The following is a 24,320-nucleotide window of genomic DNA, read 5'->3' as shown; positions in this document are numbered from 1 at the left end:
GCTCCAGCTGTGCAGTCGTGGTCCATAGCCACGGAGCAGGCTAAGAGTTTACACACACACACACACACACACGCACGCAGACACACCAAAAACAAAACAAAAAAAAAGGGGAGAGGGGGAGTTGTAACTGCTCCCAAAGAGTTTTTTCTGTATAAAAATATATGAAAAAAAAAAAAAAAGATGAACTGGCCAGTGAGAGAGACTCACTGCTGGGCACCCACGAAGGGCGAAGCAGACAGTGCTGTGGAGTGCCGGAGGGGAAGGACACGCCAAGGTTTGGAGTCTTAGGCTACGTGACTACAGTGGTCAGATCCCTTCTGTCCAGCTGTCCTATTTCTAAGCCATTCCCTTTCTCTAGTGACAAACGTGGCCGCGAGAGGAGTGAAGGTAAAAGGAATGGGACCAACCGGAGAAATGGGGCCTGGTTATTTTTCCTCCTACAGTTTAAAAATTAAAAAAAAAAGAAGTAGTGATCTAATCCTTCTTCTCCTCTTCGCTTCATGACATTCCGGGGCCATGCTCGGCGCGCGCGCACGCACACACACACACGCACACACACGCACACACACGCACACACACGCACACACACGCACACACACGCACACACACACGTGTAGGACGGGTCCCAGGGCTAGAAGGTTTTTCGGTGGATGGCACGGGCTCCATCTTCTTCGTATTCCTTCTTTGAAACCCACATTTTCTTAAAGGTGTCCAACGAGGCCAGAATAGAGCCCCTGGGGGGAACAAGTGAGTGTGTTAGCAAAGTGGGACAAGCCAGTGGGTCTTGTTCCCTCATGTGTTATCTGGCCTGCGGCAGCACCTCCAGGCTGCTGTCAGGGGCCAAAACCCCAGGGTGCTAACCCCTGTGCAAACACCCAGAGAGAGTTCCTGCCCCAAAGACCTTACAAACCAAATCCCCATTAGCTTCAGGGCCATGCTGAGCTTTCAGCCGCCATCATCCATGCTTTGTCCAGGGGGGAGCTGAAACTGCACCAACAGCCAGCAAGTTGCAAAACACAGGCGTTGATAGCAAAGTGGATTTTCTTATTTCAGCACCTTAAATAGGCACAATCAGATAGGAGCCTCCGGTCCTGATTCCCTCTCACTTATTGGTCTAAATCAGCAGTAACTCCACTGAAGTAACGGTATCAATGAGGGGAATCCGGCCCCAAACTCTATCATCCAAGGGCCTGCTCCCACTGACCGGGATGGTGCAGGATGAGAGGAGAATGGCAGGACTAGAGGCGACCACTGGGTACAGCCCCAGGATAACATGGTGAACAGGGTTTCCTTGGCAGAGGCTGCACTTATGACTGTGCAGAGTCCAGCATGGCTTTATGATGAAACAGACCATGCCGAGGATTAGGGACAAGACCAGAACCCTGCTCACAACAAACATGACCCAATACGGTCGGGGCTACCCTGGCTCTAACTGTAGTGGGGGCAGGGCCCAGGTTTGAGCTAGACAGTGCTTTATGGTGTTGCTGTGCAGTACGTACCCGATCCACGTGGAATATAATCTCTCCTGAGGAGCAGATATCTGAAAGGAGAAGCAGGGAACTCGGATTAATATTGTCCCCAGGATACAAGCTGCTCCCCAGTTACACCCTCCTCCCCCAAGTCACTCCCACCCATCAGACACATGCACTGGGACTGCTTCTCCCTTCAAGCTGCGCTGTCAGGGGACAACCATGGTCAGGGTCAGAGATCCTGGAGGCGGGCTGCATTGCCAGCAGGAAGCCTCTCTCCAGAACCCAAATGGGTTTCAGTTCTAAGAGCAGCCACCACAGGGGTGCCTGGGCTGTTCCGGAAAAGCTGGAATTGGTTTGAAGGGCACCGGGCACCTCAGCCTGGTGTCGCCAAGGGACTCAAGGCTTCTGAACCTCGCCAGTCCACCCAGGAAGCCTCGAGAGGAGAGCGCCCCTACCCTTATTTTGACGTCCTTGGGTGCTAGTTTCTTCACTTCGCTCAAGAGCCGGTCTCCAAAGCCTGCACAGAAAAGGAAACCTGCCTTCAGTTTGGGCCCCCGAGCATGGCCCCCGACCAGTTATTGCAGATGCAGCGACGCTCCGCGCAAAATACTGCGGGGTGACGGCCCTGCCTGCCCATTGAGCCAATGCCCGTAAAGTCCCTTCCCAGAGTCCTCAGCAGGCTCGGGGAGCCCACAGAGCAGAACCAGAAAGAAGATCCTGATACGGCGGATGTAGGGGCTTTGTATAATTTACAGAGGTGTCCCACTCTGTATTTTTACAGCATCTAGCACACTGGGCCCAGATCTTGGTTGGTCCCGACGCACTGACCAAGATTCGTGCTAATAATAACTGGATTCACCCTCCTAGCCAACCTACTCCCTCCAAAGATAACCATTCCTGGCCTGGATCGGCGGAATGGCTTTATCTGGACAAGTGAGAAGACAAGCTGTCCCTGGGGAGAAAGGAGAAGTCTCAGAAGAGCTAGGTAGGCTTGGCTTCCTGTTTCTATCTGGTTGAGTCTCCCAACTACAAAGCTCAGAAAAGGGTGGGTAGGTGCACCCTTCTCCCCTCGACTCCTGGCCCTCCAGTGCTACCAGATGGGGATGGAAGACCAGGAAGCGGGTCCAGGAGAGTTTCATCCTCTTACCAGAGGGGTGGACTCACGCCATGGTGCAGAGCAGCCCTGCCACAAAGTGGAAGGAGTGAGCCCCATGAGCCTTCCTGAGTCCCAGTGAGAGCAGAGAGTGGGGGAAAGGCAAGCCTGGCTGTCACTCATTTCACTGCAAAGCATGCTGGGAAGTGGGAGGAGTCTGTGGCCTTTATAACACAGGCTCTGCTTCTGAGGGACTTGCAGGGAGACTTGCACTGAGGAAGTGGTTGTGGGTGACCCCTGGGAAGCACAGGTCAGGAGGGCCCAGGAGAGACTCATCTACACGAGTAGTGTTTGTACCTTGACTCCTGCTGGAGTGAGAGAGTTCTTGGGATTTCTGTTACAACTAGAAGCTGGTTGTTCCATTAGCATCGTCTCAGAGTGTCACACACACCTTGGCTTTAAGAACAACCTCTCCCTCTACATCCTTCTCTTATCGCCCCCATTCTGAGGTGGGCAGGGACATCCAGATGGGGATGTAGCTACAATCACTGCACATGCTCAGCTCACACCTGGGGGGATTTCAACAGCCCTGCCACCAAAGCAGAGACCTAAGGGAACTTCAGGACGTGCACCAGCCTTCTACGGATTTAATAAAGAAACTGCCCTAATACAGTGCAATGGAAGAGCAGAAAGAGCCTGGCTGTCCAGGCTTTCTTAAGCAAAATGATGATGGGGGAAGGGGAAGGACAGGATAGCAAGGGGAGAGCATCAATGACATATGTGGGAGCCGGATGCCTTTAAGAAGTCTCTACTTCAGTCTACAGAAGCTTGAGGGGCGATTCCAAGCAGGGGAAAGATTATCTAGGGGGGCATAGGGGGAGGACTAGGAGTAACGGGATGACATTGGATGTCGGTAGAGTTCTGGAGAAAAGAATAAAGTCTCAGGCTGTGGCATCGTCTTCCCAGGGAAGTGGTGGACAAAGCCTCACTCCTGCCCTGACCATTTGAGAGCAGTTGGAGGATCTAACGGGGATTTCCTAGGATTCCATGACCTCTTCCCCTCCCCCAGTAGTGTGCAGGGGAATTGGCTCAGGGCGTCGTGCCCAGGCGGAAGGCAAAGAGACCTTTGAAGAGTGTGGAGCCCCCGGACAGCACAATGTTGGAGAAGAGCGTTCGCCTCAGGTCCATGTCCGATTTCTGAACTGCGAACACCAACACCTCGTGCAGCCCCTCGCACTCTTCTCCAATCAGGTCAGGCCGGAACAGTAACTCGGGGGCTCGGAAACGGGCAGGGCCGATCTGCGAACAACACGAGGGAACAGGTTAGCTTCCAGTGCGGCACAAGCAGCAGCGTGGCCTATGCCTGTATAGCAGAGACGCTTAACCATTCAATGACCGAAACATCACTGAGTTATAAAGAGTCTCTCTGGCCTACTAGAGACTTGTATGACATCATTAGCAACCTGATGAGGAACACAAGGCCGATGGGCTGCTCCCTTTAACACATAATAACCCATGTAGCTTCATAGAGCCGAAGATTTCAAAGACCTCATGAACATGAAGCAAGCCTCAACATGCCACTAAAAGTACTAAGTCAATTATTACCCCCCCTTTATGGATGGGGGAAGAGGGAGAAATTGAGGAAGCAACTTGCTCCTAGCCCCACAGCAAATGAGCAACAGAGCTTAGAGCAGAACCCAGACCTCCTAATTCCAAGTCTGGTGCGCTAGGGCAAAACAACCCCCATACTCTCTCCCCTTCAGCCTTCATCTGGAAGGTTTCACCTTTAGGTTTCTTTGTAAGTCATTCTTCAAAGGGATTGTTTCTGTGCTGCTAGAGAAGATAAACCCCATCTACAGGTTGCTGCTGAATTTGCAGTAAGCTGAGACCCATTCATCCTGTCCCTGATCCTGCATCAGAACCTGCAAGTGCAGACCCCTGGACTTGAGGTCTCCGTGTCACAGGAACGGCACGTGTTTCTGGATCACTGGGATTTCAATGAGTTACGGGTCGGGTACGCAGGGATCCTCAGAGGGAACCTATATTTATCAGAAACCGTTTATCAATTGGTTCAATCACTGTAGGTCTTTAGAAAGAAATAGATAAGGAACTATTCTAACCTTTTACAAGAGAAATCCTGTCCCCACTGCAGCTACATTTTAGCAAGAGATTCTACCAAAACGTCCCTGCCCCCAGCAGTGAGAGGGCCAGAACATTCTACTAACACTGAGCTTCTTATGAAGAATAATGTAATATTTGTCCTTACGCACCTCAATAGTGCTTCCATCTGGCAGGTAGTACTGGGCTTTCTCGGTCTCTAACGTCTCGTCCTTCTGTGGGTTTATTGACAGGTAACAGGCACGCTGCAAAGGGAACGCAGGCAGATGAGCAGGGCTCTGAACAAAACATTTTTCTTTGGGAAGAGAGCGATTTTCAGCAGAACCTTCTGTCGGGACAAACAAATATTTCAGATCAATCTGAACTGAAACGTTTGTTAGTCTACTCTGAGCCACTGAGGTGTCTCATTCTGGTCCCCACTCGCTAACTGGACTACATCTCCCATGATGCACCTAAGTCTCTTGGCAGCTTAGCCACTATAGGGCTTCATGGGGAAACAAAAACATTCTGACTTTTTCAAATAGAAATTTTATGAACTTTTTGTTCTGCAAGAAGCTTTTCTATTTTGACTGGGTCCCTGTTTGGGACACACGTAGCAGAGATGGAAATGCTTTCCAGGCAGCTCCACAAGCTACTTAAGAAGGAAACAGTGTGAAAGTCACAATGCAACGAATAAAATATGAAAGGGTTAAGCCCGGAAATCCATTGCTACTGTCCCTGCTGACCTGGCTGAAGCAAGTTAAAAATCTTTTTTAAAATGATTCCCTCTGAAATCCTCAGTACCGCCAAGCCCGGTCCTTCAAAAATCATGTCAGGCACCGAAAAACTCATTATTGGTTTAAATATCACGTGACAAATAATAAATGACTGTTTCTTTTCTATTTTTCTTCCTGGTTTTAAGCCTTTAGGTCACACTCCGGGAGCATTTTCAAGCTTTTCTCCACACCAGGAGGGGAGCAAACTTTCATTAAAAAAAAAAAAAAAAGTAAGCAGAGATTCTCATATTTATCCCTTGTCTCCACAACCTGGGTCTTTAAGGAAATCGAACAGTAATGCTCGTGATAAAATCGTGAGCGGGCAGCACCGCCGGCTGCCTTGGTGAAAACAAATAGCAGAAATCTCCCTGCAACCCCCGGTATCTGTCGGAGAATGATGAATTCCAGCATCTCTTCAGTGAACCAGGAACTACCGGGGGGGCAGTGTGGGGAGGGAAAGCTCTCGTATGTGCTAACTCGGCACTCCCCCAGCCCCACTAGTGAGGAGGTTCAACATGCAAGTCTGGGCTCGTCTCCATTTTTGTTCTGAAGCTCGGCTTTTGGAAGGGTACGGTTCAGAAAGTCACCACTTTCCTGGGAGACGGTGAGCCTGACCGCTAGAGCAGAGATTCCAATACAGGCGGTTTCATTTTCTAAGCGCACCAAGGACTGTGGCCATTTGTACGAGCGTTTCCAAGGTGCAATATACCACCGATTTGGACGCGTGCATGTTTCTCGCTTTTCCCCATCCTATCAAGCCCGGCATCTTGCAAGGCACGGAAGCTACAGGATGTTTTCTATCCACTTTTGAAGAGCTGAAGAGAATCTTCTATATTTCTCTCTAGCCACTGAAATGCCAGCCCTTCCTCCCTTGTAATCAGCACTCACAAACCCACCACACCTCCAGAGCTTTGTGCATTCTGCTGAAGCCACTCAGCTGCTGCAGTGACCAAGTGCGGGGGCCTCCCGCTTAGCATGCTCAGCGGCTGCACGTGAATTTGACTCCCAAGCCACTAGCACCTTTTCTATCTCCTCACACTCTCTCTTGCTGGCAGGAGATCACAGACCGTGAAAAAACTCACTGAGACCAGGCACATGCATCCGTCTTAAACCAACTGTGCAGGCAGCAATTAACTGAAGGGATTATGCAGTATGGGAGTCATCCACCAGATGTCACTACACAGCAACCACAGTCAGAAATTCCAGGGCTCTGGGCTCTAATCACTACAGGACTGATCCTGCAGTCTGAACGCCTGTAAGTATTTATGAGCATTTCTATGCTAGTCACTGCAACAGCTCAGCACCTAGAGAGGCAAAGCCTCCATTGAAATCCATCAGTGGGAGTCCCGTGTGTGTAAGAAATGGTGGGCGAGGTCCAAAGAGATAAGCAAAGCTACTGCTAAGAATCACAGGTTTCAGAGTAGCAATCAGTCACTCTTGTAGTTAAAATATTCATCTCCCATCCCCCAGGTTTGTCCTCCTCTTTGGCCGAGATGAGCTGCCTTCCTCCATGTTTCTAACAGAACAGTCACCAAGATGGCTCCGGTTTGCTTACTGCCCTCAGTGTGCATATTTGTGAGAGACTTTGCCGCTAATGATCACAAAATACTGGGCTCCTAAGAAGAGGGTCTCTAATCTGGGCGCTGCATTTTAAATGTTAACATTGTGGATAGTGGAATAATGCCATATGGACTATTTCACACTTCCCCTTCTGATCCGGCATGGATTTCACTAGTCTTTTTTCCACAGCAGATTACTTTAGTGCTAATGGAAGGTGCCACCCTGCCAGCCCTAGGGACTGGAGTTCTGCATCTATCTGCACAACCGGTACAGCCCAGGCATTGGCAATGCAAGTGTCCCCCAGGCTGACCAGCCTACGTGCCTCAGCCCTGACATGAAGAGATCCTCTGTGGGAATCAGAGGGGAGTTCTGGCTCAATGGCCTAGTCAGTTTTTAGGGGGCCCGCTGCCAAGACTGCCATCAAGGAGCTGGCCACGAAGGCTCTGCACCCCATTTCATAGACTCCTTGGCTCATCACTGCAGAAATCACCCCTACACCAATCACAGACAGCGGGGCACCTCTTTGATGGTTTTGACGATCTCGAACTCTGATGACGTGTGGAAGTCATAGCCTTCTTTCCGGAGATAGAGGCGAAGGAAGCGGGATACATCGCGGCCAGCGATATCGATCCGCATAATGGAGTGAGGCATAGCAAACCCTTCGTAAATAGGAACCGCATGGGTAACGCCATCCCCGGAGTCCAGCACCACCCCTGTGGTTCTCCCTGTAGCATAACTGCAACAAAGGAGGGAAAGATCATATCTGAGTGACAGGCAGCGCATTTCACAAGTGTTACCTGGACTTTTACCTGGCCCAACTGACGCCATGTTTACACTCCAGACAAATAATAAAGCAATGAGAGAGAAACAAGTAACTGCAGAATAATTCAGCTTACTTCTGAAATGGGCATTTCTACTTTTTTAAGTCAAGTTTTTTCAGTTCTGAGGAACTCTGTTTAATTTTGGCCTTGATGCAGGATTTGGGGTGGTTGTTTTGAAATAAGATTTTACAAAATGCAATATGGATCGAAATAAGTAGTTATAATTAATATATGTCAACGTTGGTAAAATTAGATCAGTCCAATTTCATAAGTGAAATGCAGAAAGTAAATGACCGGAATGAAGAATACGATGTTAGAGTTAAAAAATGCATTTAACAATCTAGTGGGTTACTAATAAAAAAGGGAAGGATTTGAAAAGAAATAGGATTAATCCCAGTGTCACTAACTGATCCATTTGAAACTGAACCGCGCACAAAATACGACCATTTTATAAAGCTCCGTTGGTTTAATATGGCTTGGTAAAGACCAGGATGGAAATCCTTGCAGATGAACTCTGCAAATCTTTTTTTAAGCCAGCCAGTCACACACAGTTCCCTGCCCCCCCATCTCCCAAAATGCCACACTCTAAGGCAGCTGGAGGGGCAGGAATCATTACGTCGGCCAGCTCTGGTGCCTCCCATTGCCTAGAGAGAGCTTCTGGTAGGAAGCACGAGCCCGGAGCTTTCCACAGCGGGCACAAGATGGCTGCAATGCCAGGCCGTGGGGCGAGAGGTACTGCTTTGGATACACTAGCCTTTGCCCCAACCATTGCCAACAACCACCGTGGGGCACTAGTTCAGTCAAGGCACCAGCAGCCACCAGCATTTTAACCACCACGGCCCCCTCCTGCAGGCAGACCTAGAGGACAGGTTGGTAACATGACAAATGTCGGCGAGATCCCTGCCCTTGTTTACACCAGCACGCCCACAAGTGGAGCTGAACTGACACCTACTCAATGTGGCGCTCTGCCCCCTCTAGCCAAGGCTGGACCAAGCAGAGGTTGAGCCTGCTGCAGCCTTGGTTAACAGAGCTCGGTCTTCTAGCTCAGGCAGTAGAGGCTCCCGCTTTACGATCCCCAGGTTCAAGCCCCGCTGCTGATCTAGGGTGCAAAGCTGCAGACTGTGGCCTGTACAGGGATTTGAGCGTGGTGGACCTTGTTACACTAGCAATGACTGGAGATTTTTCAAAATAAAGCCTAATAGCCTGTATATTTCTACTTCCTTCCAGGCAGTTAAGGTCAGAATTAGACATGGGACAAAGCTGCAAATATCAGAGCAGGACCCAAATGCCCCCGTGGTTTGGGGATGGGCAGATCCGTCTCCATTGAAATAGTCATTCTCCAAAGGAATGGCTGGTTTTCAGGACAACCTCACTTGAGTTTTATTTCTGCCCTTCTGCTCAGGCTATGCAGAGAAAGGGGAAGATACTTACAGGCTGAGCACCGCTTGCATGGAGATAAAGAGCGCTGGCACGTTGAAGGTCTCAAAGAAAACCTCAGCGGCTCGCTCTCGGTTCTTCCGTGGGTTCAGGGGAGCCTCCGTCAAGAGCACAGGATGCTGGTTTAATCGAGACAAAACAGAAGTCAGCAGAGGGGTTCGTTCTGCGGCTCTGACCCGCTGCAGCTGGGAATGCTCGATCACAGCTAGATGTAGGAGTGGGGCTCTGTCCCCACCACAGGCTGCGAGTGTCCATACGGACTGGGGGTGGGGGGCGTGATTGGGAACGTGTTCCAGAAGAACTCTGTTTACTCGTACACTTTAGGAACCGCGGGGATATAAATAGCAACGTGGGATGAAGTTAAGGAATGAGGGAACACTGCCAACCAGAGAGATCTCAGAGGCTGGGGAATAATCTCCCGCTGGAAGGGCTTGAGAATCCTCAGGACTTGGGCCATTTCAAGCTAAATTCAACAGAGCGCTGGGGGACAGACTTTCGGGGACTATCCTGCTGTGACCGAATGGATTTTTTTCCATCTGTCCACTCAGAAGTCACATCATTAAGTTTCCAGCAGGGCTGCCTTTAAAACACAGGCCCTGACTAGGGGCTGCAGGCTTCAGTTCATCACCATGGTGCAGAAACGCTGCTAAGCTACTTCCAGAGACATTTCACAGAACATCTCGCAGACGTTGCCCTATTTTATTTCTCTCTCTCTCCAGGTTGAGTGCACAGGGTTTATGCCTCCTTCCTTTCAAACAATCTCATTAGTAAACATTTGGTGAGCGGATAAAGCAGGACAGGAACGATGAGAGGCACCCGGCCCAGCTCAGAAATAAGGGGATGCTGCATTGGGGAGAATGTGTGCATGGGGGCTGAATGCTGGATCAGCAGTAAAGCTACAGTGTCAGATTAGCACCAGGCCGTTCTGCTTGCGTACTTCTTGGCGGAGGGCTAAAGCGAAGCAATAATTTTTGATTAATGAACAGGTACATTTAGAGCTTCTGCAGGGAAAAGCAAAGGAAAGGTGCCAGATCTACCCCAGAGCTTACACACGGGGCCTGCGTGGAATCTCACCTCTTCTGAGAAAGTCTGAAGCTGGTCTTTCGAATACACGTAGTGCCAGATGCGCTCCATGTCATTCCAGTCCTTCACTATGCCATGTTCCATGGGGTATCTGATCGAGAGCAGACCTCGGTGCTCCTAGCCACACAGAAAAGACAACGCAGCACGCCTGTCAGCGAGATTTCCAAACATACTCCTCACTGCCCATTACTAGTGACACTGCTCCTCTTACAGAGGCATCTGCTTGGTGTAAAATCCAAGGAATAACACCGACTGTCTGTATTTAATTATAAAGGATAGGATATCATAAACTGATATACAAATATCCATAAACGGGTATGTTTGTTTCTCTAGTTTATGCACGATGGGAAGCTCCAATGGGGTGTGCACTGACCTTTTAGGAGAGTCTAATGGCCAAGTTCAGCCCCAGACAAGGTTGTTAAGGGGGCTGTAGTCTGGAGCGATTCATGGGACCGTGTGCTGTGCAAGACAGGACTACATATGGCAATCGTCTTGCTCAGGCTATGGAAACCAGAAGTGAAGGAAGATCTGGTATTTAAGGTTCTCGACCAGGAGAGATGGAGATGCAGCATGAGAAGGAACTGTGAGTTGGCTAGAGAAAAGCCAAAAATAGGAGGACCCAGGGAGGAGTGAAGTGAGTGATGGAGGAGGCTATGGGCTAGCTTCCTGTTTCTGGGCCTGCAACAGGAATGCCCAGGTAGGGTAGAAAGAAATCCACCTCCACCCTGTGCATAAACAGGGGCAGATGCTGGAGGAAAGGACTAATATTGGTACTGATCAGCCCCGCATCAATAGGGGGTGAAGTTGGATGTGTGAAGGATGGAAGTGTTTAGCCCAAGGAAGACTCTTCTGTTTTGGCCAGAGGATCAAAAAAAATAAAAAAAAATCAACTGGCCTACGACAAGAGATCAGCACGGGAGGCTGAAACACAGAGCTGGAGTGGAAACTGAGGCACAACTATACCCAGTGACAGAGAGCTAGGAACCTGCTACCGAATCCCATCACTCCCCACTGAAATGCAGCCACTCTGGGGAGGAGGACAGCAGATGTTTAACACCCCACAGCACCACCACACAGCAGTCAATGAATGTTGTATCCAAATCAAAACGGCAGGGGAGATTAGGGAGGGAGGAGGTAATTGTCCAACTGGAATCAAGCCAGGACACTGGGGGGTGGAAATCCCACTCTAGGAAAGGGCTATGGACTCCAGATATGATTGTTATTAGAATCAAAGAATCATAGAATACCAGGGTTGGACGGGACCTCAAGAGGTCATCTAGTCCAACCCCCTGCTCAAAGGGGGACCAATCCCCAGACAGATTTTTGCCGCAGATCCCTAAATGGTCCCCTCAAAGATTGAACTCACAACCCTAGGTTTAGCAGGCCAATGCTCAAACCACTGAGCTATCCCTCCCCCCAGGGCATTAGTTTTATGTCCCTTTTGACAGGGATATAATCTAAAAGAAACACTATCCTTCTACAGGCACAGAGACCAGGGAGAGCAGAGAAAGGCTCCGTAGTGTCTGAGCGAATATAAAACGTGTTTAACTGAAACAACTAACGCTACCACCCGGGGGCAGGGCACAAACCTCAGCTTGCTGCAGGCAGCACCCTGGACTGGAAGGTCTAGACTGCTCCCCTTCGCAGCTCTTCCACTTCCAGTGGTAACATTGCCCTCCACTACTGCTGCAACTCTTCTCAGCTGGGAACCATGACATCCCCGTGGAGCCTACACCCAGACACATGGGGATCCATGATAAAGAGGCGCTCTTACCTCTGCTTTTGGCCCAATGAAAATGTCCCCTTCTAAAGCACCAGCCATGACACGAACGTGCTTTGGTCTGCCCACACTACAATGGAGGTTACAAGCATTAGAGAGTCTCATGTAAGACAGGATACGTACCTGAGCACTAGCTAGTCAGTGCTTCTCTATTCCCTGAGAAGCTATTGCTAGCAATAGTGGGAGGGACTACTTCACCTGGGTGAGCACACATACACCCCTGGGGAAGAGCGAGTCTGGTGAGCTAACAGCTGTCAGTGGTGCCCAGGCATCCGGATCCCGGAGTCCTTTCTCAGCTAGAGCTCCCATTGACTTCCACAGCCATTTTACATGAGTAAAGATGGTAGAACTGGGCTCAGAATAAATATATAAAGGTATTTTTTACGCATCCTGTTTTTGTTTTCTCAGTTTTCCAGAGGACCTCAGTTGTCTAATAGCAGGATGACCAATGTTTGTACTGGGGTTAAATTAATTCCACCTTTGGTCTCTCTATAATTCTATAACTACAACCAGTTACTGGGAGCCCACAGGACTTCACTCAAAGCCATACATAATTATCCTTTGCGCGTTTTTTAGCAACTTCAGGCAATCTCAAAGCATTTAACATCACTGAACTCAGAACCAGGACCCCTCTGGAAGGAGAGTATTATCTCAGTGGCAGAGCCAGAGATAAAACCTACTTCTTCAGATTCCCAACACCTGCTTAAACCACAAGACCGTTCCTCCCCCTATGTAGATTGCACATGGTCTGGGATACTCAGAGCAACTAAACCCCCCCACCAGAGTTACCAGGGTACTTACTAGTTTGGAAAACAGTACTTCGGTATCTGGTCACCTGCAAAACCTGCCTTGATTACACCCGAGCCCTGTGGGGGAACAGAGAAGTGTGTGACAAATATTGAATAATGTCAGTCACGTGGCACTTGTGCTCACAACAATTTAAAAAACAAGCAGCATGTGAAATGAAGCACAAACAGCCCTCCCCTGTATCACTTCGACCCAGCATAAAAAAAGCCCCCCGCCCGGACGATCCAAATCCAGACATGTGCTTTGCAGTGTGCGAAGGTGATCCTCAGAGGGAGTAATTTCCACCCTCCACTGACAACACCTTGCTGGGCAGGCCTGGAGCGTGAAAACTGAGGAACCTCAGCAAAAAGTATCCGCTCCTCTCGGCCATCACACTGGTGCACAACACAGAGTCTGCTTCATACAGCAGAGTAGTTTAGATCCAAACATTGTCACCTGTTTAGCATCTGAAGTATGCTACGGGCTGAACAGACACAGAAAAAGAGCCCTCAGCCCCAACAGGCGGCCGGTCTAATCTAAACAATAGACAGATGGCAGAGAGGGCAACACAAAGCAAATAATAAAAGGGCAGAGTTTAGCAAAAACTGTGCCAGTTTCATTTGTTTGAAGCAGGCCCGGCTCCAGGGTTTTGGCCGCCCCAAGCAGCCAAACAAAAAACAAACAAAAAAAAGCCGCAATCACGATCTGCGGCAGCAATTCGGCGGGAGGTCCTTCGCGCCGAGCGGGAGTGAGGGACCGTCTGCCGAATTGCCACCGAACAGCTGGATGTGCCGCCCCTCTCCAAAGTGGCTGTCCCAAGCACCTGCTTGGTAAGCTGGTGCCTGGAGCCGGCCCTGCTTAGAAGGGAAGCCGGAGGGTTCACAGGCCTTTCAGAAGAAGCATGCCTTAGGATGGGATTTGGAGAAAAGGATGGAGGCGTGGCTGACTGAGCCAGGGAGGAGTTTTAAGGGGAGAACAACCCCATGGAAAACCGACTGGAGTTGAGGCTGAGAGAAGAAGCTAAGGGGGGTGCGCTCTTTGGGGCAGGGACAGACTTGTAGTTCTGTGTCAATACAGCATTTAGCACGGTGGGATCCTGGGTATGACTGGGGCTAATAATAATCGGTGCGCAGCATCGGCAGAGCTATGGGGACAAGCAGGGAGCAAAAGGAAACAAGAGCAGAGAGGAACGTGGGAGCTAAGTTGCACAGGGCTTTGGGTGCAACAAGGAATTTGGATCAGATTCAAGAGGAAGCCAGTGAGAAGAGGCTGGGTACTGCAAGGACGGTAGATTTTTTTTTTGCAAGGAGGCATTATTCAAAGCAGCAAAACCCCACAGGAGCATGTAGAGTAGTTAAAAATTCAGCACTTTGATTCTTTGGTAACAGTTGTGCCAGGCGGCTGACCTCCTGGAGCTGCGGAAATCTCTCAGATCAAACAGCAAAGTGCACTTCTCCTCGTGGATACTTTCAGGGTACATCCTGGGAACATGGCTGCCTACCACAATCACCGGAGAGCCTCTCCCCTCCTCCGCTTCCTCTTCCCCTTTCTGTAGGAGCGCCAGCTTGAAACAAAGAGTGATCTCAGGGAAACTCCCAGGTTTTTAGTCTAAAGAGCAGACTCACACACACTCTCTCTGTGTCAGATAATCAAGGTTTGCTCACTCAGGACACTGAAAACGAGCGCCTTCTGTGGAAAGGCATGTAATTAAAAGATGAGAGTGGAGTGAGGCATGTGACACATGCTGAAGCCAAGTGATTCTAATAATGGGGTTCGCTATTCACCTTCAGTGACTCCACAGCGTGATTTCTTGGTTTACAGGTCAAGAGGATTGTTCTATCGGCCACACAGGATCCCAGACAACCAATGGTGCTCTTAGGGTGACCAGACAGCAAATGTGAAAAATCAGGACAGGGGGTGGGGGAATATTAGGAGCCTATATAAGAAAAAGACCCCAAAATCAGGACTCTCCCTATAAAATTGGGACATCCGGTCACCCTAAGTGCTCTTCACCCACAGATCTCAAAGCACCCCCAAAAAGCAGGTTAGTATCTCTGTCATCACCTTACAGACAGGAAGGCCGACAAATTGATTCACCCAAAACCACTCAGCGAATCAGTGGCAGAGTAGGATTAATACTCGGGTCCTGCCTCCCAGGCCAGTGCCCTACCCCCTGAATCATGCTGGAGCACTGTGAGTCATCCCCATCCTGCCAGCAGAGCCCAGATAAGACGTCCTGTGTGTCCCAGAATAGACTCCTGCTTGGTGGCCCACAATTTTGTCGGATCGCTGCACTAACCTACTCACACATGGAAATGATCGGTGACATAAGAGATGGGGTCAGCGGGACGTGGACTCTTTTCTGACCACCATTTCAGAGCAAAGCCATTATTCTAGTCTACAAAACACAGTGTTGAGTTTCCTAAGCACTAGCTTTAACACATACTTGGCAATTCACAATTTCACCGTAGCAAATAGCAGGATAAATAAATACAGTAAGGCAACCTCATCCAAAGCCAGTTCTTATTTAATATTTGAGTCTAGATAATAACTCAATACACGGCCAGCACGCTTGGCTCCAGAGAAACAGTTGCAGGAGAACAATGATGCTCCTATTGAATACTGAGAGATCCCCAGCAAGGGATGCATTTTTAACTTACTTATTAAAGTTCAAAATCAGTTGAGATTATTTATCCCTCAAAAACATACATTGGACTTCAGTGGAACCCACAAGCCTGTAGGACTGGACCCAAATGCAGTAGTACCAGACACTAATCCAATCGCAATTGTTAACCATCTCTCTATTATGAGAGTTGACAATGCTTTCCAGTCTATTTAGCTTCCCTGTAAAATGCTTTAATCTTTCTAAACAAAGCTACACTTGCGTGCACTAGGTGGTGGATCTATTTAATCTTTGCTCACTGTCCCGGTAGATGCACACAGAAAAGAATTTAAGTGGTTAAAAGGACACTGCCAGGTTAAGCATCGTGGTTTTAAAATAAATATTTTGGGGGGTTTTGTTGCCCTGGAGTGAAGTTCATTTCAAGGAATGTGGTGGAAGCAATTTTAAGTACAGCAAAAACATGTGACCTCCTCTCTGGCTACAACAACACTGCACACCAAAAGCATATTAGATATAAAAATCTATGAGTCTTAATAAATCTATCTTCCTTTATCAGTTATCCAGATTGGTTTTGCATTTTAAATATGAAAAAACCCACTAGAGATTGTTTTGAAGTCAGTGATAATATATTTCGTTTACAATACCTAAACTTTGGGAGCATGCTACCTAAGCACACCCCTTTCACCAGCTTTGTAGTGGACTGCAAAACTGATTCGCTAATCTTGAAGGGGTTTATGATCTGAATAAACATGGAATTCACTGACAGATTAAATCTACTCTGGTCTCATTCTTTATGGAAATAACACACTCCATCCTCTTTCACTTCCATTTTGATAGATATTCTTTTGCTAACATCAAGAGCATAAAAAAAAACACTCACTCAAAGAAACAATATCCAGTAGTGCTGTATCAGCTGTGGAAAACAACAACATTAAGATCACAAAGACACACTGATTCTCCTCTCTCAGGCCAGGCCTTATGTAAGTAGGGACGACTACAGGGAGGTCAGTGGAGTCAGTGCTGAATCTGGCCCTTCACCTCGATTGGTTTCATTTATGTTCACCAAGGCCACCCATCCATTGATTTCAGCGACGCTCCATGGGGGTGCAGCGATCTGCCCACACTCAAGTCATTTACAATTTACTTATGGGAAAAAGATGGGGTGTTAAGCCAGTATTGTGCAGCAACCCCGACCTCCAGCTTTGTACAACAAAAGCCTGGTGCTGGAAACATTATAATTGGCAATAAATAACAGTAATAGGTAAGAGTAGGTATTACTAGTGGTAACAGCAGGACTGGAATCGGGACTCTCTGGGTCTGTTCTCGATTCTCACTGCCTCATTTTACATGCCTAAAACATGCCAACTCTGTAAGGCCCTTCGAGACTCTCTGATGAAAGGCACTACAAAGAAGTGCAGAACAGTAGTATATTGTCTGCACTATTTCCACTTTCTCTCTCTCTCTCCTAGCACTTTCCTCTATCACTCATGGACAGCCTCAAAATTGCAACGTCACTGTAAGATCCTGATCTGGGAGCCTTGCCTGTGAAAAATTCTGATCTCACAACATAAATCACTCAATTATTTCTCTCACATATACCGCGAAAAATCTCAATTTAACTAGTCAGGGACACAGTGAAACCAGATATGCTAATATGCCTCTTTATACCTTGCTCAACCCCTAGCAGTGTCTGCATATTATTAACACTAAGTTCTAATAATATTTCCTTTGCATTTCTCCCATGTCTTTCATCCTAGGAGCTCAAAAGCCTTTTGTCAAGGTGGGTAAGCACCACTGTTCCCATTTTATTGATGGGAAAACAAAAGCACTGAGAGGTTAAGCAGCATGCCCAAGGTCACACAGAGTTAGTGGGAGAATAGGGAATGAGGGGACCAAACTGTCTGGATCAGGTTTCAAAGTTTGAAGGGTTAAGATATGGTATTCCAGTTCAGGAAAATCTCTCTACAAGGAAAAGAAGACAGGCCTACCAAGTCAAACCCTTGGTCTAACTTCTAGACAGCATTTCTCCTCGATCCTAAAGGGAAACATCAACGGTGGGGGTAAAAGCCAGCAATACAAACTATGGCAGGAGCCTCAGGAAATTTGAGATGCTTCCCTCAGAGTGAAACAAGAGTCATGCCTTCCATTCTGACACATACAAGTCACAACACTGAAATATATTTGGAATTAGTTACTGGGAAAGACACGTTGGCAAAGAGATAAGAAAGAGTTCAAGAGATGGGTGGATTTCCAGATGGCAATTGGGATGGACAGTAAAAATGCAATAAGAGGGAATTAGGAATCACCCAATATAAGGGCAGACATGCTAGGATGTCTAGAGTGAGCCTAAAAGGTCTAAAATTGCAAGGTACAAGAAAACAGGAAGCGTGTCAGAGCTGCAAGGCAAGCAAGCCCATTTATTATTCCTGAATCCTTTTGTCAAAGGTGATGGAGAAGGATGAGAACACAGGCAGAATCCCCCCATTCGACACATGAACAGTAAAATTTGTTTGGAATATTGGCATCAAGGGGCTGAAGGGAGGAGACCGAGAGCATGTGACCCATTGTAACAAATCAGGTTGCCTCTAAATTATCCCCCTCCTTCTCTCGCCCTTTACCGGATAGTCCTTGTTGTTGGGAGAATCAGAGTTAACGAAACTGCTGTCTGCATGGGACTCTGAAGTACATCACGAAGGCCTGGAGCCAACCTCATCTATAATCCTGAGATGTCCCCCATAGAGATTACAGTTCCGGCTTGAATCGATGAGAAGGGCCAGGAGCTAGAACCTATCATCTCTGCAGGCCATGCCCCGACCGTTAAATTCATGGCAGTGCAGTGTATTCTGGGAGCAGTCATCCCCATGAGCCTCACTTCTCACTGGTCTGGAGATGGAGCAGTGCATGCTGGGAGCTGTCCCCACTGGGGTCCACCTCCCTACTGGACACAGAGTGCATGCTGGGAGCGGTTCTCCCCATGAAGATGGCATACTTCTCTGCTCTCAGCATGGAGCAGTGCGTGCCGGGTGCCGGGTCAGGGCAGAGCCTCTCCAAGCCCTTCACCCCAAACCTGCCCAGTCTGCTCAGATGTCCTGGCAGGGCACTGGACCATGGAACTTGAGGGGTCCCAGCCTATACCTATGATAGACAGCCAGGGCAGCCAATCACTGCAGGTACATTACTCAGGGGCGGGCTCGTCAGGTTTCGCCAAGGGACAGGGCATCCCATGCGAGTGACAGCCGAGAGAGCCAATCAGGCCATCAAAACACTCCCGTGGCTGGGCACTTCCGCGGAGGTAAAACCGGTCGAACAGGCAGGTTAGGGTGAGCCCTCCTCCGGTGATTGACAGGCGCGGGAGCCAATGAAAAAGCGGGAAGGAGCGTGCTCATTGAGTTCGGTTGACACGTCGCTGAGTCTGGGCGGGCCCGAAATCAGGACGGGGCGGGGCTGAGGGGACTCGCCCGGGGAGGGGGAGCGGCAGGGCGGGGCCCCGGTGACAAAGGGATCATGCTGGCCGTGTCTTTCCCGCCTCCCCGTCCCTGGTGCCGGCCTGAGGGGTCCGGGCCCGGACTCACGTTATCTATCACCACGGGCTGGTTCGCGATCACATCGTAGGACTCCATGGCGGGACTCGCCGCAGCCGCCAGCCAGGGAGCGACAGCCCGGGCTGCGGGGCGCATGCGCGGAAAGAGAGCGCGGGGCAGCTTGGGCGCTGTGCGCTTTATGAGCACTGCATGCTGGGAACTGTAGTCTGTACGTGAGGGGAGGCCCAGGGCATCTTGGGAATTGTAGTCTGTGGGTGGGTTCTGGTGCGTAGGGGCGGGGTCTGTTTTGCCCTGACATAGGCTGTAGTGTAGACATAGCCTTATGTTCACCCAGATAAGTGACCAGGGAGACGTAGGCCACGTCTACACTCAGGGCCGGTGCAACCCATTAGGCGACCTAGGCCGTCGCCTAGGGCGCTACTATTTGGGGGGGCGGCGACCATAGTGGTATTTCGGGGGCGGGACCTTCCGCCACCGCTTTGGGGGGGTGGCATTTCGGGGCTGGACCTTCCGCCGTCTAGGGCAGCAGAAAAGCTGGCGGCGCTCCTGTCTACACTACCACTTATGCAGGCAAAAACTAAGAGCTTCTCCCACCGATACAGTGCTGTCCACACCGGTGTTTTTGTTGATGAAACTTTTGCCAGTCGGGTGTGGTTTTTTCACACCCTGATGACAAAAGTTTTGCCAACAAAAGTGCTAGTGTAGACATAGCCTTAGTCAGTCCTTCATAGCATCATCGTCTAATCTCTTAGCAACTGTTTTTATTTGCTAATAATTAGAATTGTCGATTAATCGCAGTTAACTCACATGATTAACTCAAAAAAATTCACTGGAGAGTGGCAGCTGCTGGCTGGGAGCCCAGCTCTGAAGGCCGAGCCACCTCCAGCAGCAGCACAGAAGTGAGGTGGCCTGGTGTGGTATTGCCACTCTTACTTCTGCACTGCTGCCTGCAGAGCTGGGCCCTCAGTCAGCAGCTGCCACTATCCAGCCACCCCGGTAGTAGGGCAGAAGTAAGGGTGGCATGGTATGGTATTGCTACCCCTTCTTCTGCACTGCTGCTGGCAGGGTGCTGCCTTCAGAGCTGGGCGGCTGAAGAGCGACCGCTGTTGGCCGGGTGCCCAGCCCTGAAGGCAGTGCAGAAGTAAGGGTGGCAATACTGCAACTCCCCCTAAAATAACCTGGTGACCCCCCGCCCCAACTCCCTTTTGGGTCAGGACCCCAGTTTTGGAAACCCTGGTCTCCCCTGTGAAATCTGTATAGTATAGGGTAAAAGCACCCAAAAGACCAGATTTCATGGTCTATGACGCGTTTTTCATGGCTGTGAATTTGGTAGGGCCCTACTTATGGGACTATTCACAGTGTATAAACTTAAGCACATGCACAAGACTTTGCAGGATAGGGGCCCTGGCTCCAATTTCTAGTGTAGACTGGTACTTCAGTGTGTGTTGTATGCAGGCAAAAGCCTTGGTTAGCCAGTTGATAAATCATGTTTTTAAAAGTGTCTGATTTAATTTTGCCAAGGAAAAATAGGAGCAATGTAATTAAAGGTGTCAAGTATCAGGGGGTAGCCGTGTTAGTCTGTATCTACAAAAACAACAAGGAGTCTGGTGGCACCTTAAAGACTAACAGATTTATTTGGGCATAAGCTTTCGTGAGTAAAAACCTCACTTCTTCGGATGCATAGAGTGAAAGTTACAGATGCAGGCATTATATACTGACACATGGAGAGCAGGGAGTTACTTCACAAGTGGAGAACCAGTGTTGACAGAGCCAATTCAATCAGGGTGGATGTAGTCCACTCCCAATAATAGATGAGGAGGTGTCAATTCCAGGAGAGGAAAAGCTGCTTCTGTAGTGAGCCAGCCACTCCCAGTCCAAGACACATCACACGATCCATTGTCTACAGCCAAGCCCTAAGATACAACCGAATTTGCTCCAACCCCTCAGACAGAGACAAACACCTAAAAGATCTTTATCAAGCATTAAAGGTGGGAAATTCTAAAACAAAAACATTAAGGTTGCTAAGTGACAATAAGGTTCCTGTGTCCTGTTCCCCAATTTTGAATACCTACAGCCTGTTTGTATGTGCTCGGCATAAGAGTGAGACATGAGAGAAGTTGGGTGTGCAGGCAGGGGCTTAAGAAAAAATCCTCTGCTGCTGAGACTGCTGATGTTCTAATACTTACTATCCACCCTGACTCAGCTGGTCTTACATCATAGAATATTAGGGTTGGAAGAGACCTCAGGAGGTCATCTAGTCCAAACCCCTGCTCAAAGCAGGACCAACACCAACTAAATCATCCCAGTCAAGGCTTTGTCAAGCCGGGTCTTAAAAACCCCTCTAAGGATTGAGATTCCACCACCTCCCTAGGGAACCCATTCCAGTGCTTCACCACCCTCCTAATGAAATAGTGTTTCCTAATATCCAACCTAGACCTCCCCCCTGCAACTTGAGACCATTACTCTGTGTTCTGTCATCTGCCACCACTGAGAACAGCCTAGATCCATCCTCTTTGGAACCCCACTTCAAGTAGTTGAAGGCTGCTATCAAATCCCCCCTCACTCTTCTCTTCTGCAGACTAAATAACCCCAGTTCCCTCAGCCTTTCCTCATAAATCATGTGCCCCAGCCCCCTAATCATTTGCATTGCCCTCCGCTGGACTCTCTCCAATTTGTCCACATCCCTTCTGTAGTGGGGGGGACCAAAACTGGACACAATACTCCAGATGTGGCCTCACCAGTGCTGAATAGAGGGGAATAATCACTTCCCTCAATCTGCTGGCAATCCTACTAATACAGCCCAATTTGCCGTTGGCCTTCTTGGCAACAAGGGCACACTGTCGACTCATATCCAGCTTCTCGTCCACTGTAATCCCCAGGTCTTTTTCTGCAGAAATGCTGCTTAGCCAGCATTTCTCCAGTCTGTAGCAGTGCATGGGATTCTTCCTTCCTAAGCGCAGGACTCTGCACTTGTCCTTGTTTAACCTCATCAGATTTCTTTTGGGCCCAATCCTTCAACTTGTCTAGGTCACTCTGGACCCTATCCCTACCCTCCATCGTATCTACCTCTCCCCCCAGCTTACTGTCATCTGTGAACTTGCTGAGAGTGCAATTCATCCCATCATCCAGATCATTAGTAAAGATGTTGAACAAAACCGGCCTCAGGACCGACCCCTGGGGCACTCCACTTGATACCGGCTGCCAACTAGACATCAAGTCGTTGAGCCTGACAGTCTAGCCAGCTTTCTATCCACTTTCGTCTGGGACCTCCCCCAGTCGCCACAAATTTTCAAAGATAATGACCAATGGCTCTGCAATCACATCAGCCAACTCCCTCAGCACCCTTGGATGCATTAGATCTGGATCCGTGGACTAGTGCATGTCCAACTATTCTAAATAGTCTTTAGCCTGTTCTTTCACCACTGAGGGATGCTCACCTCCTCCCCAAACTGTGCTCCACAGTGCAGCAGTCTGGGAGTCTACAACTTCTCTGAGGGGAAATAATCTCTATGGGTGTGTCAATTAGCAAGTGAGTTCTGACAACAGGGAGGGAGGTTCTCAGAGAGACCCTGCCTCAGGTCATCTATGGCAAGAGTTACCAACTTGTTACACACTGGGCAGTGTTCCAGGAGCAATTTGTAACTGCCCTCAACTTTAATACAGAGATGCAACCTCTGAGCTCAGCATGCAATGGGGCCCTAAGAGGGGAGGAGGGGAGTTATCTGGGCCCTCTGGGGAAAGAATGGGGTTCTATGAGGGAGAATGGGGAGGAGGATGTGTAGAATGCCATGTAGCTTCACTTAGGACCCCTGGGCTATGGGTAGCAGAGATGAAGTCTTTGCCTATGCTACTCTGTAGCAGACACCCAAATTAACACCTGATCAGGGATCATTGGGTATCTTCCTCCCACTCTGAATGTCCACGTCAAAAGAACAGGGTGTGTATCACAAATTGCCCAGCTGCTGCTAGCGTAGGCCACCATGTGGGATTAGGGGGAAGAATGGGCCACCACTGAAAACTATGAGTTGGTCTCCCATAGCCTTAATACAGTCGTTTAGTTGTGCTCTAGTGGGTAGCCACCAGTATTGCCTAGGACCTCACTAGCCTCTATGGGTTCTCCTTCGGTTCTCCAATCCTAGGGTCCATTCCTCTTCCCAAATGGTCCCTATAGCTTCCCCACCCACTCCTCTACTCACGCCCTATAGGGCCCCACTCTTCCAGCATGTGGCCCCTATAATTCCCACTCCTGCCCTGTTCTTCCCTATAGGGTGCATTCTTCCCCTCCCTCCTAATCACCCCCCATAGGATCCCCACACCTTTCCTCCTCCTCTATGGGGGCCCCAGTGTCCCCCCATAGGGTCCCCATAGCTCCCCTCCTGCCCTATTCTGCCCTATAGGGCCCCCAATTCTTCTCCCCCATAGGACCCTCATAACGTCTCTCCTCCCCTATTTGTCTCCATAGGGCCCCCATCACTCCCCTCCTCTGCCATAGGGCCCCTATAGCTCCCTCCTCCTAGGGTGACCAGATGTTCTGATTTTATAGGGACAGTCCTGATTTTTGGGTCTTTTTCTTATATAGGCTCCTATTACCCCCCACCCCCTGTCCCGATTTTTCACACTTGCTGTCTGGTCACCCTACCTCCTCCCCACAGCGCCCCACCTCCCCTAGCTTCCCCCATAGCCCCCCGCCCCTAGAGGGCCTCACTCTCCCCCTCCTGCTGCTGCAGCCGCAGGCCGCCGCCGCCAGGGGTCGCGCACGCGCCTCCCTCCGCCTCAGCAGGGGGTGGGGCCCGGCTGGGCGAGGAGGCCTGGCCTCCTGCGCTGCGATTGGCGGAGCCGCCCGCCAGTCAAAGTGCGGACGACTAGCCCCGCCCGGCGCCGCCTCCTCGGGAGCCGCCGGTGGACGGAGCCGCCTGGGCCGGGTGTGTGGCGAGCCGGAGCCCGGAGCAGCCGCCTGGGCCGGGCGGGCCGGTTCCCCCCGTCTCCCAGAGCTCGGCGCAGGGAGCCCCCAGCCCGTCCCGCTCGGAGCGGCGGCCCCATGGAGAGCGCGCGGCCTGGCGGGGCCCCCCCCGGGCCCGGGCCCGGCTCCTTCCCCGCGCTCTTCCCCCCGGGGCTGCACGGCATCTACGGCGAGTGCCGCCGCCTCTACCCCGAGCAGCCCAACCCGCTGCAGGTCACCGCCATCCTCAAGTACTGGTGAGAGCCGGGGGGGGGGAGGCGGCGCGCGGGGGCGGGGGCCCGCGGGGGGGG

The 24,320-nt window shown here is 50.0% G+C and overlaps 2 protein-coding genes across 4 annotated transcripts in view; one reads left to right on the top strand and one right to left on the bottom strand.

The window, feature by feature from the left end:
• Window positions 1–611: 611 nt before the first annotated feature.
• Window positions 612–19,233, bottom strand: ACTR1A (actin related protein 1A). Of its 2 annotated transcripts, none has more exons than XM_034775835.1 (11): window positions 19,101–19,233; window positions 12,921–12,985; window positions 12,114–12,189; window positions 10,331–10,456; window positions 9,251–9,375; window positions 7,518–7,734; window positions 4,836–4,928; window positions 3,690–3,864; window positions 1,928–1,989; window positions 1,500–1,540; window positions 612–734 (listed from the first exon to the last, which is right to left on the bottom strand). In XM_034775835.1, the coding sequence occupies exons 1-11, from the start codon at window positions 19,203–19,205 to the stop codon at window positions 632–634; spliced, it is 1,188 nt and encodes a 395-aa protein (XP_034631726.1). In that variant the 5' UTR covers window positions 19,206–19,233; the 3' UTR covers window positions 612–631. The 2 variants fall into 2 exon arrangements, with proteins under 2 accessions (XP_034631726.1, XP_034631727.1); XM_034775836.1 differs by lacking the exon at window positions 19,101–19,233 and adding an exon at window positions 14,690–14,708.
• Window positions 19,234–23,958: 4,725 nt separating this feature from the next.
• SUFU (SUFU negative regulator of hedgehog signaling) overlaps window positions 23,959–24,320 on the top strand; it is a 130,789-nt gene continuing 130,427 nt past the window's right edge. For both annotated transcript variants that reach the window (XM_034775224.1, XM_034775223.1), the window contains exon 1: window positions 23,959–24,266. In XM_034775224.1, the coding sequence (XP_034631115.1) occupies window positions 24,109–24,266 (158 nt within the window). In that variant the 5' untranslated portion in view covers window positions 23,959–24,108. The remainder of the gene's footprint in view (window positions 24,267–24,320) is intronic.

Source organism: Trachemys scripta, chromosome 7 (genome assembly GCF_013100865.1).
Source record: "Trachemys scripta elegans isolate TJP31775 chromosome 7, CAS_Tse_1.0, whole genome shotgun sequence".
In the NCBI taxonomy this organism is placed as follows: domain Eukaryota; kingdom Metazoa; phylum Chordata; order Testudines; family Emydidae; genus Trachemys; species Trachemys scripta.
Note: the sequence above shows the minus strand (reverse complement) of the source record. Positions and strands in the feature narration are given on the sequence as shown.

What these genes read in the sequence shown, in the direction of transcription:
- ACTR1A (XM_034775835.1), bottom strand. Translation starts at nt 19,205, where the DNA reads ATGCGCCCCGCAGCCCGGGCTGTCGCTCCCTGGCTGGCGGCTGCGGCG. An exon ending in AGCCCGTGGTGATAGATAAC is followed by an intron (nt 12,986 to 19,100) that starts GTGAGTCCGGGC and finishes GTTCCCCCACAG; the next exon opens with GGCTCGGGTGTAATCAAGGC. An exon ending in TTATATTCCACGTGGATCGG is followed by an intron (nt 735 to 1,499) that starts GTACGTACTGCA and finishes TGTTCCCCCCAG; the next exon opens with GGGCTCTATTCTGGCCTCGT.